The sequence below is a fragment of the Oncorhynchus keta genome, chromosome 4, assembly GCF_023373465.1.
Source record: "Oncorhynchus keta strain PuntledgeMale-10-30-2019 chromosome 4, Oket_V2, whole genome shotgun sequence".
Lineage (NCBI taxonomy): Eukaryota > Metazoa > Chordata > Actinopteri > Salmoniformes > Salmonidae > Oncorhynchus > Oncorhynchus keta.
Genome location: NC_068424.1, coordinates 18636502 through 18649093, shown reverse-complemented (window position 1 = coordinate 18649093; position 12592 = coordinate 18636502). Strand labels below are relative to the sequence as shown.

At 45.1% G+C, this 12592-nt stretch overlaps 1 protein-coding gene across 3 annotated transcripts in view; it reads left to right on the top strand.

The window, feature by feature from the left end:
- LOC118382542 (brefeldin A-inhibited guanine nucleotide-exchange protein 1-like) overlaps positions 1-12592 on the top strand; it is a 104257-nt gene that overhangs the window by 31531 nt on the left and 60134 nt on the right. For 2 of the 3 annotated variants that reach the window (XM_052503214.1, XM_052503210.1), the window contains exons 2-6: positions 4310-4340; positions 10386-10539; positions 10749-10895; positions 11776-11955; positions 12586-12592. The exon at positions 12586-12592 is cut by the window's right edge and continues 47 nt beyond it. In XM_052503214.1, the coding sequence (XP_052359174.1) occupies positions 4310-4340; positions 10386-10539; positions 10749-10895; positions 11776-11955; positions 12586-12592 (519 nt within the window). The remainder of the gene's footprint in view (positions 1-4309; positions 4341-10385; positions 10540-10748; positions 10896-11775; positions 11956-12585) is intronic. The other variant, XM_052503220.1, reaches the window with a different exon arrangement.

Sequence of the window (12592 nt, the reverse complement as noted above, 5' to 3'; positions counted from 1 at the left end):
CCTCTATACAGACAGACTGGTGTAGCCTGACATGTCTTCAGATCAAGGCAGCAGCCCTCTGTACAGACAGACTGGTGTAGCCTGACATGTCTTCAGATCAAGGCAGCAGCCCTCTGTACAGACAGACTGGTGTAGCCTGACATGTCTTCAGATCAGTGCAGATCAAGGCAGCAGCCCTCTGTACAGACAGACTGGTGTAGCCTGACATGTCTTCAGATCAAGGCAGCAGCCCTCTATACAGACAGACTGGTGTAGCCTGACATGTCTTCAGATCAAGGCAGCAGCCCTCTATACAGACAGACTGGTGTAGCCTGACATGTCTTCAGATCAGTGCAGATCAAGGCAGCAGCCCTCTGTACAGACAGACTGGTGTCACCTGACATGTCTTCAGATCAGTGCAGATCAAGGCAGCAGCCCTCTATACAGACAGACTGGTGTAGCCTGACATGTCTTCAGATCAGTGCAGATCAAGGCAGCAGCCCTCTATACAGACAGACTGGTGTAGCCTGACATGTCTTCAGATCAGTGCAGATCAAGGCAGCAGCCCTCTATACAGACAGACTGGTGTAGCCTGACATGTCTTCAGATCAGTGCAGATCAAGGCAGCAGCCCTCTATACAGACAGACTGGTGTAGCCTGACATGTCTTCAGATCAGTGCAGATCAAGGCAGCAGCCCTCTATACAGACAGACTGGTGTTTTCAGATCTGTTCTACAGGGACACAAAGAAGATTCATAGAGCCATGCTCTAGCATATATGCTTGTTCATATACAGTGCCTTTTGGATAGTATTCAGACCCCTTGACTTTTTCTATGTTATGTTACAGCCTAATTCTAAAATTGATTTAAAGAAAATGTTACTCATTATTCTACATACAATATCCCATAATGACAAAACAGGTTTTTAGAACTCACTCTACCATAAAGACCTGATTGGTGGAGTGCTGCAGAGATGGTTGTCCTTCTGGAAGGTTCTCCCATCTCCACAGAGGAACTCTGGAGTTCTGTCAGAGTGACCATTGGGTTCTTGGTCACCTCCCTGATCAAGGCCCTTCTCCCCTGATTGCTCAGTTTGGCTAGGTGGCCAGCTCTAGGAAGACTCTTGGAGGTTCCAAACTTCTTCCATTTAAGAATGGAAGCCACTGTGTTCTTGGGGACCTTCAATGCTGCAGACATTTTGTGGTACCCTTCCTCAGATCTGTGCCTCAACACAATCCTGTCTCTGAGCTCTACGGACAATTCCTTTAACCTCATGGCTTGGTTTTTGCTCTGACATGCACTGTCAACTGTGTGATCTTATATAGACCGGTGTGTGCCTTTCCAAATCATGTCCAATCAATTGAATCACGGGTGGATTCCATTCAAGTTGTAGAGACATCTGAAGGATAATCAATGGAAACAGGATGCACCTGATCTCAATTTTGAGTCTCATAGCAAAGGGTCTGAATACTTATGTAAATGAAGTATTTTATTATTTTTTATTTTTTGGAAACATTTTTAGAAATCTGTTTTCACTTTGTGCGTAGATTGCTGAGGAAACAGTGTTTATTTAATACATTGTAGAATATGGCTGTAACATAACAATAGTTAGAGAAAATCAAGGGATCTGAATACTTTCCGGTATGTAAATAGGGTAGAAGAGTTGATTTTAAAAATAAATATAAATAATGATTTAATAACTGTGAATAATGATTTAATGACTCTTCATGTGATTAAAAAGCCCTTGTTATCGGCTTCTGTTATTCTGCTCGTACTAGACTGTAAAGTGGCCCTGAAACCACACCTGATTAAATGGCATGTACTGTAGCACACTAAGTTGACCCTCAAGGAGATTTTGAATAAAAAATTAGCCTCGTAAGCAATATCAATAATTGAGCTGTCACTATTTTAGTGGCCTTTGTTAATAATAAGAGGTTAGTATTCTTTGGAGGGCTCTGATGAGTGTTGCTATACTGTATGTTTTAAGCACTTCCTAGACTCCCCCTGAGTCAGTGTTGAGAGAGCTCAAATCCACATTCACTCAGTGCATAGCAGAGTGAATTGTGCCACAGCACAGTGGCACAACACCCAGACTCCTCTCGGTGAGGGCATGTCTAGAACTGTCACAATGACTGGGTGTGTTGGAGTGTGGAATGTCTACCCAACACCAAAACACAAGAGGGTGTATTGTAAAACACACTCACATACTCATTGCAGGCCAACTTCTTAATGAGTATGTTTGCATGCACACGCAAGTGTGTGTATCCCAACGCTCTTAACCGCTAGGCTACCTGCCGTCTTAAGAGGTTCTTATCCACATCCTGGTGTGTCCCACGTACAGAATTAATCAACACTTCACTGTGACTCCCCAGACATTTACAAGGAGCCGTGGACGAGAGAGAAGCTAGATAATCAGCTAAATGCACTATTCATTAATAAGCAGGCTCCCTACCTCACTATTCATTAATAAGCAGGCTCCCTACCTCACTATTCATTAATAAGCAGGCTCCCTACCTCACTATTCATTGATAAGCAGGCTCCCTACCTCACTATTCATTAATAAGCAGGCTCCCTACATCACTATTCATTAATAAGCAGGCTCCCTACCTCACTATTCATTAATAAGCAGGCTCCCTACCTCACTATTCATTAATAAGCAGGCTCCCTACCTCACTATTCATTAATAAGCAGACTCCCTACCTCACTATTCATTAATAAGCAGGCTCCCTACCTCACTATTCATTAATAAGCAGGCTCCCTACCTCACTATTCATTGATAAGCAGGCTCCCTACCTCACTTCATTAATAAGCAGGCTCCCTACCTCACTATTCATTAATAAGCAGGCTCCCTACCTCACTATTCATTAATAAGCAGGCTCCCTACCTCACTATTCATTAATAAGCAGGCTCCCTACATCACTATTCATTAATAAGCAGGCTCCCTACCTCACTATTCATTAATAAGCAGGCTCCCTACCTCACTTCATTAATAAGCAGGCTCCCTACCTCACTATTCATTAATAAGCAGGCTCCCTACCTCACTATTCATTAATAAGCAGGCTCCCTACCTCACTATTCATTAATAAGCAGGCTCCCTACCTCACTTCATTAATAAGCAGGCTCCCTACCTCACTATTCATTAATAAGCAGGCTCCCTACCTCACTATTCATTAATAAGCAGGCTCCCTACCTCACTATTCATTAATAAGCAGGCTCCCTACATCACTATTCATTAATAAGCAGGCTCCCTACCTCACTATTCATTAATAAGCAGGCTCCCTACCTCACTTCATTAATAAGCAGGCTCCCTACCTCACTATTCATTAATAAGCAGGCTCCCTACCTCACTTCATTAATAAGCAGGCTCCCAACCTCACTATTCATTAATAAGCAGGCTCCCTACCTCACTATTCATTAATAAGCAGGCTCCCTACCTCACTATTCATTAATAAGCAGGCTCCCTACCTCACTATTCATTAATACGCAGGCTCCCTACCTCACTATTCATTAATAAGCAGACTCCCAACCTCACTATTCATTAATAAGCAGGCTCCCTACCTCACTATTCATTAATAAGCAGGCTCCCTACCTCACTATTCATTAATAAGCAGGCTCCCTACATCACTATTCATTAATAAGCAGGCTCCCTACCTCACTTCATTAATAAGCAGGCTCCCTACTTCACTATTCATTAATAAGCAGGCTCCCAACCTCACTATTCATTAATAAGCAGTCTCCCAACCTCACTATTCATTAATAAGCAGGCTCCCAACCTCACTATTCATTAATAAGCAGGCTCCCTACCTCACTATTCATTAATAAGCAGGCTCCCTACCTCACTATTCATTAATAAGCAGGCTCCCTACCTCACTATTCATTAATAAGCAGGCTCCCTACCTCACTATTCATTAATAAGCAGACTCCCAACCTCACTATTCATTAATAAGCAGGCTCCCTAACTCACTATTCATTAATAAGCAGGCTCCCTACCTCACTATTCATTAATAAGCAGGCTCCCTAACTCACTATTCATTAATAAGCAGGCTCCCTAACTCACTATTCATTAATAAGCAGGCTTCCTAACTCACTATTCATTAATAAGCAGGCTCCCTACCTCACTATTCATTAATAAGCAGGCTCCCTACCTCACTATTCATTAATAAACAGGCTCCCTAACTCACTATTCATTACTGCTGTCAGTGCCTGCTATCTGCTATTCCCAATGATGTCATTAGTTTAGTAAAATAGAGCAGAATTGACCCTCCCCTTTGACTGTTACATCAATGTTTCTAACGGTTTCTCCCTCCCTCTCGTTCTCTCTCTTGTTTCAGAGGAAATAAAGGAAGAGTCTGAAAAATTAAGGTATGTTTGTTTTAATTCTGTTCAGGAAAACATCCGGGTTAATTTACGTGATTTACTGCATGTCTCTGCCTGTACAGTTCTTGTACATTTGAACGCTTGCTTCTCCCTGTCATTAATGGCTTTTTTCATGGACCCCTGTCTAGTGCCCGGCTCTAACCTGTGTGTGTGTGTGTGTGTGTGTGTGTGTGTGTGTGTGTGTGTGTGTGTGTGTGTGTGTGTGTGTGTGTGTGTGTGTGTGTGTGTGTGTGTGTGTGTGTGTGTGTGTGTGTGTGTGTGTGTGTGTGTGTGTGTGTGTGTTGTGTAGAGAGAGAGAAATGGAAAGAAAGAAAAGCTGGCTTTCACCTGAGTGTGTTTGTGGAGCTTTTCTGCCCGGTAACTGGGTCTGAGGAATGAAATGTACCATGAGTACCAGTCCTTTCCTCCTCCTCTTTCTCTCCCTCCATTTCCCATCTCTGTATCTCTCCCCCTCGAGAGACCCACAGCAGAACTGGATGATCAGGGCTGGATCACAATGTTCCAGCTAGGCTAGCTCTGCCAAAATGAGACCCCTGGGGTCGGCTAGGGGAGCTAGGCTGGGGGTGGGTAAGGAGAGGTGGGCTGAGGGGGTGGGTAGAGGAGCTAAGCTGGGGGTGGGTAGAGGAGTTAGGCTGAGGGGGTGGGTAGAGGAGCTAGGCTGGGGGTGGGTTGAGGAGCTAGGCTGAGGGGGTGGGTCGAGGAGCTAGGATGCGGGGGTGGATAGAGGAGCTAGGCTGAGGGGTGGGTAGAGGAGCAAGGCTGAGGGGGTGGGTAGAGGAGCTAGGCTGTGGGGGTGGATAGAGGAGCTAAGCTGGGGGGGGGGCTAAGGAGAGGTGGGCTGAGGGGGTGGGTAGAGGAGCTAAGCTGGGGGGGTGGGTAGAGGAGCTAGGCTGTGGGGGTGGATAGAGGAGCTAGGCTGTGGGGGTGGATAGAGGAGCTAGGCTGTGGGGGTGGATAGAGGAGCTAGGCTGTGGGGGTGGGTAGAGGAGCTAGGCTGTGGGGGTGGATAGAGGAGCTAGGCTGTGGGGGTGGTTAGAGGAGCTAGGATGCGGGGTGGATAGAGGAGCTAGGCTGAGGGGGTGGGTAGAGGAGCAAGGCTGAGGGGGGGGTAGAGGAGCTAGGCTGTGGGGGTGGATAGAGGAGCTAGGCTGTGGGGGTGGATAGAGGAGCTAGGCTGAGGGGGTGGGTAGGGAGAGGTGGGATGAGGGGGTGGATAGAGGAGCTATGCTGAGGGGGTAGGTAGGGAGAGGTGGGCTGAGGGGGTGGGAAGAGGGAGGTGGGCTCGGTGGGAGGGCCGATTCACTGGATCGTACAGACACTGTATCTAAGCTTCCTCCCACAGATGACCTGCCCAAATGGGCTCATTTTTGGTGGGGGAGGAGGAGGGATGTAGGGAGTTCAAATACAGACACCTAACCTTTCACTAAGGTGCCCTGCCCTCCAGGTTTCAGAAAAGTAATAAGAAACACTCCTAACATCACTAATCCCCAAGGATCTTTTGTACGCAAAAAAATTGTACGCAAAAAATTGTCAAAAATGTTAAGCACAAAAGCAATGGTAGCTAAATATATTTTTAGCTTTCTCTCGTCTGGCTAAACCTACATTTATGTAAATTATGAACATGATCAGGTAAATCCTGTATGTTGCTTATTAGAGGGGAGAACGCATGCTGAACAAGGAGGATCTCAAGGACTCATGACTCAGACCCATGCGTAGAATTAGCATAAGTAGAATGGACATTACCATTCAAAACAACATCTGGAGGCTTTATTGTTTGTTATATTTGAAATGCTCAATCATGCTTATCATATCATCTTTCAGAATTCTGTATGCTTTCTCTTCTCTTCCTTATCCACCTCTTTCTCTCGCTCTCACTTTCTCGTTCTCTCCCACACTCTCTCTCACTCTTTCTCTCCTGCTCTCTCTCTCGTGTACCACTGCACTCTGCGAGGTTATCCCTCTAAAGAAGCTGAAGTCATCCCTTTCTCTCTGCCAAGACAAACACAGCCCTTCCCTTCTCTCTCTCCCCCTCTCTCTTCTTCTCTCATGTCCTCCATCCTAGGATCAGAGCTCAGTGCAGTCTGGGTGTGGTTGTTCTGCTGAATAATATTTTAGCCCACAGCCAAGGACACCTGGTTTAGATCTATAATATTTTAGCCCTCAGCCTCCCGAATGACGCAGGGGTCTAAGGCACTGCATCTCAATGCTAGAGGCGTCACAACAGACCCTGGTTCGTTCCCGGGCTGTATCACAACTGGCCGTAATCAGGAGTCCCATAGGGCGGCGCACAATTGGCCCAGCGGCGTCCGGGTTAGGAGAGGGTTTGGCCGGGGTAGGCCATCATTGTAAAATAAGAATATGTTCTTAACTGACTTGCCTAGTTTAAAAAATAAATAAACAGCCAAGGACCCCTGGTTTAGATGTGTAATATTTTAGCCCACGGCCAAGGACCCCTGGTTTAGATGTGTAATATTTAGCCCACGGCCAAGGACCCCTGGTTTAGATGTATAATATTTAGCCCACGGCCAAGGACCCCTGGTTTAGATGTGTAATATTTTTTGCCCACAGCCAAGGACCCCTGGTTTCAATGTATAATATTTTAGCCCACAGCCAAGGACCCCTGGTTTAGATGTGTAATATTTTAGCCCACAGCCAAGGACCCCTGGTTTAGATGTGTAATATTTTAGCCCACAGCCAAGGACCCCTGGTTTAGATGTGTAATATTTTAGCCCACAGCCAAGGACCCCTGGTTTAGATGTGTAATATTTAGCCCACGGCCAAGGACCCCTGGTTTAGATGTGTAATATTTTTTGCCCACAGCCAAGGACCCCTGGTTTCAATGTATAATATTTTAGCCCACAGCCAAGGACCCCTGGTTTAGATGTGTAATATTTTAGCCCACAGCCAAGGACCCCTGGTTTAGATGTGTAATATTTTAGCCCACAGCCAAGGACCCCTGGTTTAGATGTGTAATATTTTAACCCACAGCCAAGGACCCCTGGTTTAGATGTGTAATATTTTAGCCCACAGCCAAGGACCCCTGGTTTAGATGTGTAATATTTTAGCCCACAGCCAAGGACCCCTGGTTTAGATGTGTAATATTTTAGCCCACAGCCAAGGACCCCTGGTTTAGATGTGTAATATTTTAGCCCACAGCCAAGGACCCCTGGTTTAGATGTGTAATATTTTAGCCCACAGCCAAGGACCCCTGGTTTAGATGTGTAATATTTTAGCCCACAGCCAAGGACCCCTGGTTTAGATGTGTAATATTTTAGCCCACAGCCAAGGACCCCTGGTTTAGATGTGTAATATTTTAGCCCACAGCCAAGGACCCCTGGTTTAGATGTGTAATATTTTAGCCCACAGCCAAGGACCCCTGGTTTAGATGTGTAATATTTTTTGCCCACAGCCAAGGACCCCTGGTTTCAATGTATAATATTTTAGCCCACAGCCAAGGACCCCTGGTTTAGATGTATAATATTTTAGCCCACAGCCAAGGACCCCTGGTTTAGATGTGTAATATTTTAGCCCACAGCCAAGGACCCCTGGTTTAGATGTGTAATATTTTAACCCACAGCCAAGGACCCCTGGTTTAGATGTGTAATATTTTAGCCCACAGCCAAGGACCCCTGGTTTAGATGTGTAATATTTTAACCCACAGCCAAGGACCCCTGGTTTAGATGTGTAATATTTTAGCCCACAGCCAAGGACCCCTGGTTTAGATGTGTAATATTTTAGCCCAAGGCCAAGGACCCCTGGTTTAGATGTGTAATATTTTAGCCCACAGCCAAGGACCCCTGGTTTAGATGTGTAATTATTTTAGCCCACAGCCAAGGACCCCTGGTTTAGATGTGTAATATTTTAGCCCACAGCCAAGGACCCCTGGTTTAGATGTGTAATATTTTAGCCCACAGCCAAGGACCCCTGGTTTAGATGTGTAATATTTTAGCCCACAGCCAAGGACCCCTGGTTTAGATGTATAATATTTTAGCCCACAGCCAAGGACCCCTGGTTTAGATGTGTAATATTTTTGCCCACAGCCAAGGACCCCTGGTTTCAATGTATAATATTTTAGCCCACAGCCAAGGACCCCTGGTTTAGATGTATAATATTTTAGCCCACAGCCAAGGACCCCTGGTTTAGATGTGTAATATTTTAGCCCACGGCCAAGGACCCCTGGTTTAGATGTGTAATATTTTAACCCACAGCCAAGGACCCCTGGTTTAGATGTGTAATATTTTAACCCACAGCCAAGGACCCCTGGTTTAGATGTGTAATATTTTAACCCACAGCCAAGGACCCCTGGTTTAGATGTGTAATATTTTAACCCACAGCCAAGGACCCCTGGTTTAGATGTGTAATATTTTAGCCCACAGCCAAGGACCCCTGGTTTAGATGTGTAATATTTTAGCCCACAGCCAAGGACCCCTGGTTTAGATGTGTAATATTTTAACCCACAGCCAAGGACCCCTGGTTTAGATGTGTAATATTTTAGCCCACAGCCAAGGACCCCTGGTTTAGATGTGTAATATTTTAGCCCACAGCCAAGGACCCCTGGTTTAGATGTGTAATATTTTAGCCCACAGCCAAGGACCCCTGGTTTAGATGTGTAATATTTTAGCCCACAGCCAAGGACCCCTGGTTTAGATGTGTAATATTTTAGCCCAAGGCCAAGGACCCCTGGTTTAGATGTGTAATATTTTAACCCACAGCCAAGGACCCCTGGTTTAGATGTGTAATATTTTAGCCCACAGCCAAGGACCCCTGGTTTAGATGTGTAATATTTTAGCCCACAGCCAAGGACCCCTGGTTTAGATGTGTAATATTTTAGCCCACAGCCAAGGACCCCTGGTTTAGATGTGTAATATTTTAGCCCACAGCCAAGGACCCCTGGTTTAGATGTGTAACAGCCAAGGACCCCTAGATGTTAATATTTTAACCCACAGCCAAGGACCCTGGTTTAGATGTGTAATATTTTAACCCACAGCCAAGGACCCCTGGTTTAGATGTGTAATATTTTAACCCACAGCCAAGGACCCCTGGTTTAGATGTGTAATATTTTAACCCACAGCCAAGGACCCCTGGTTTAGATGTGTAATATTTTAACCCACAGCCAAGGACCCCTGGTTTAGATGTGTAATATTTTAGCCCACAGCCAAGGACCCCTGGTTTAGATGTGTAATATTTTAGCCCACAGCCAAGGACCCCTGGTTTAGATGTGTAATATTTTAGCCCACAGCCAAGGACCCCTGGTTTAGATGTGTAATATTTTAACCCACAGCCAAGGACCCCTGGTTTAGATGTGTAATATTTTAACCCACAGCCAAGGACCCCTGGTTTAGATGTGTAATATTTTAGCCCACAGCCAAGGACCCCTGGTTTAGATGTGTAATATTTTAGCCCACAGCCAAGGACCCCTGGTTTAGATGTGTAATATTTTAGCCCACAGCCAAGGACCCCTGGTTTAGATGTGTAATATTTTAGCCCACAGCCAAGGACCCCTGGTTTAGATGTGTAATATTTTAGCCCACAGCCAAGGACCCCTGGTTTAGATCTGGGATCCATAAAGACAGACAACACTTACAAATATGTCTTTTTCCTTGGTTTTATTCCTTAGCAACAGTCACAAGGATGCAATTTTGTCCACAAAGGCTTTTGACAGCATAAAGACAGTCAACAGAGTCGGAGCTGAGAGCATTATTATCAAGTGTATGACACCATGGATCTCTCATACTTTACAGTTGTGTTTCTTTGTAAAAGTTAGCTGCTTACAGTGTATTAAATTGAGCTGCATACAGCACATGTATAAATACGTAAACAGTACACTGTTAGTTGTCTGTGCATGCTCGAATAAATGTTGGTTTAAATTTAGGTTATATTTTTATCATGCGTAGAATGTATGCACACATGACTGTAAGTCGCTTTGGATAAAAGCGTCTGCTAAATGGCATATATTATTATATTATTGAGTAGAGGACAGACTAGGTTGTATGATCTTGGTTTGCTTTTCCCTTGGTCTCTTCTCTCCAGTCCTCCTCCAGACAGCAAATCAGATTCTAGCACTCTTCCGCCAATCAAATCAAAGACCAGCTTCGTCGAGGCCGACAAGTACTTCCTGCCGTTTGAGTTGGCATGTCAGTCCAAATGTCCCCGCATCGTCATCACATCACTAGACTGTTTACAGGTCAGTGGCAGAGGAGGTCAGGACGTGACCCCTGTTTGTCTATGCTACAGGATTCTATTCATTGGCGGTTCTCCTCCATTAATGATATGTCTTAATTGCTTCGTTCATACATAGTACAGTTCATGTGTATATGGGGTGTTTCTGAATAGGATTCAGGAGTTGTGGTTTTCTGACTGTCTTCCTCTGTGTGTTTTGGGTGTGTCTTGTAGAAGCTGATAGCGTACGGCCACCTGACAGGCAGCGGTCCAGACAGCGCGGCCCCGGGCAAGAAGCTCATCGACAGGATCATCGAGACCATCTGCGGCTGCTTCCAGGGACCACAGACAGATGAGGGGGTGCAGCTACAGATCATTAAGGTCGGCTACTGCAGTTCTATGGTCTCTCTGCTGGGAACTGGGTGTGTTTTGGATACTGTGTCCTGCTATTGTTGGTTTCTGGGCTTTCCCGCATGGGGATTATTTGGAATTGCGATTAGTGTTATATATCTGTATAGTGAGTCTGTCTGTGTGTTACGTTCACCTGTAGACAGAAGGGTAGTGGTTAAGGGAAGTGCACTAAGCAGTGGTTGAGGGAGGTGTACAGATCTACTATCTTAATTTGATCACTATGTTGTCACATAGAATTTCTTGCGTAGCAGGAAATGAAAATTGCAGTGTATTCAAGGTTTAACAAGTATTCTAAAGTTTGTAATTTCCAATTTAAAGTTTCAGAATTGATTTGCCTTAGCAGAAAATGTATCAAATGTCCATTAATTTTAGTCTACATAATAATTCACATTTCCTGTTGCTGCAAGATGACTTTCCTGCTGTGAGAAGGGTCATATTAAGACTGCTAAGAAGTGATGACTGACAGTAAGTGCTGTGAGTCAGAGGGCCTGATGTCTTGCAGGAGCAGTGTTCTTTCCTAGTACAGTACTCCTTGCTGTGAAACACCAGCCCAAATCTCAGCCTCTATCCTTAATCTGCTGTCAGCTCAGTTTGGCTCATCTCAGCGCAGCTTGGCTCAGCTCAGCTCGGCCCAGTATAGCTGTGTTTGTGTTGTTCCTGCTGGGATGAGGGGGGTCAGAGATGTGAGATGCAGAGGACTGTAGCTCTGTTTGTAATCTATTCATCGTGTCTTTCACACAAATCATTTATCCTATGAGTAGCCATGAAAGACCTTGATAAACTATGAATGAATGAATCTTTCTCCCTCTCCCCTTCTCTCCCTCTTTCCATCTCTCCCACCCCCCACCAGGCCCTGTTGACGGCGGTGACCTCCCAGCACATAGAGATTCACGAGGGCACGGTGCTGCAGGCGGTCAGGACCTGCTACAACATCTACCTAGCCAGCAAGAACCTCATCAACCAGACCACAGCCAAGGCCACACTCACTCAGATGCTCAACGTCATCTTCGCCCGCATGGAGAACCAGGCAGTAAGTCCCGCTCTGAGACGCATGCTAAGGTCCCAGTGTCCACACTAACAAAAGCACTTACAATGCCACTTAGAATGCATGACGTCAAATAGATGGCTTCATTTGAAGTGGTGTGTTAGTGTGGATATTGAAACAGGGCTACAGACTGATAGATACTGTACTGAGGGAAGAGGGAAGAGACAGACACACACAGAGGGAAAGAGAGGGTAACTCTTTATTTGAGCACTTCAAATCAAAATATGTTTTGTCACATGCTTGGTAAACACTAACAGTGAAATGGTTACTTACGGGCCCTTCCCAACAATGCAGAGAGAAAAATATTTAAATAATTCTGTCCTAAAGCATGGGTTACGCGGTCATAATCATGACATAGAAGATGAATAAGGTGGCGTAAGGGTTTATGTGTCAGGCTACAGCTAGGCTAAACATGGCTAGCTTGACAGCTACATAACCAATCTAAGTTGATATAACCTGACTGACTTTTTCTAACTTCCATCATGCTGATGACAGTATAACATCCACTTTCTGACCAGAGGTTCAAGTAAGGTGTGAAGCTTTGCTCTAATCATCTTGCTCTAATATCATCTTTTTATTTTCTGATTGACACTTCTCCCCCCTACGGACACATAGCTTACAA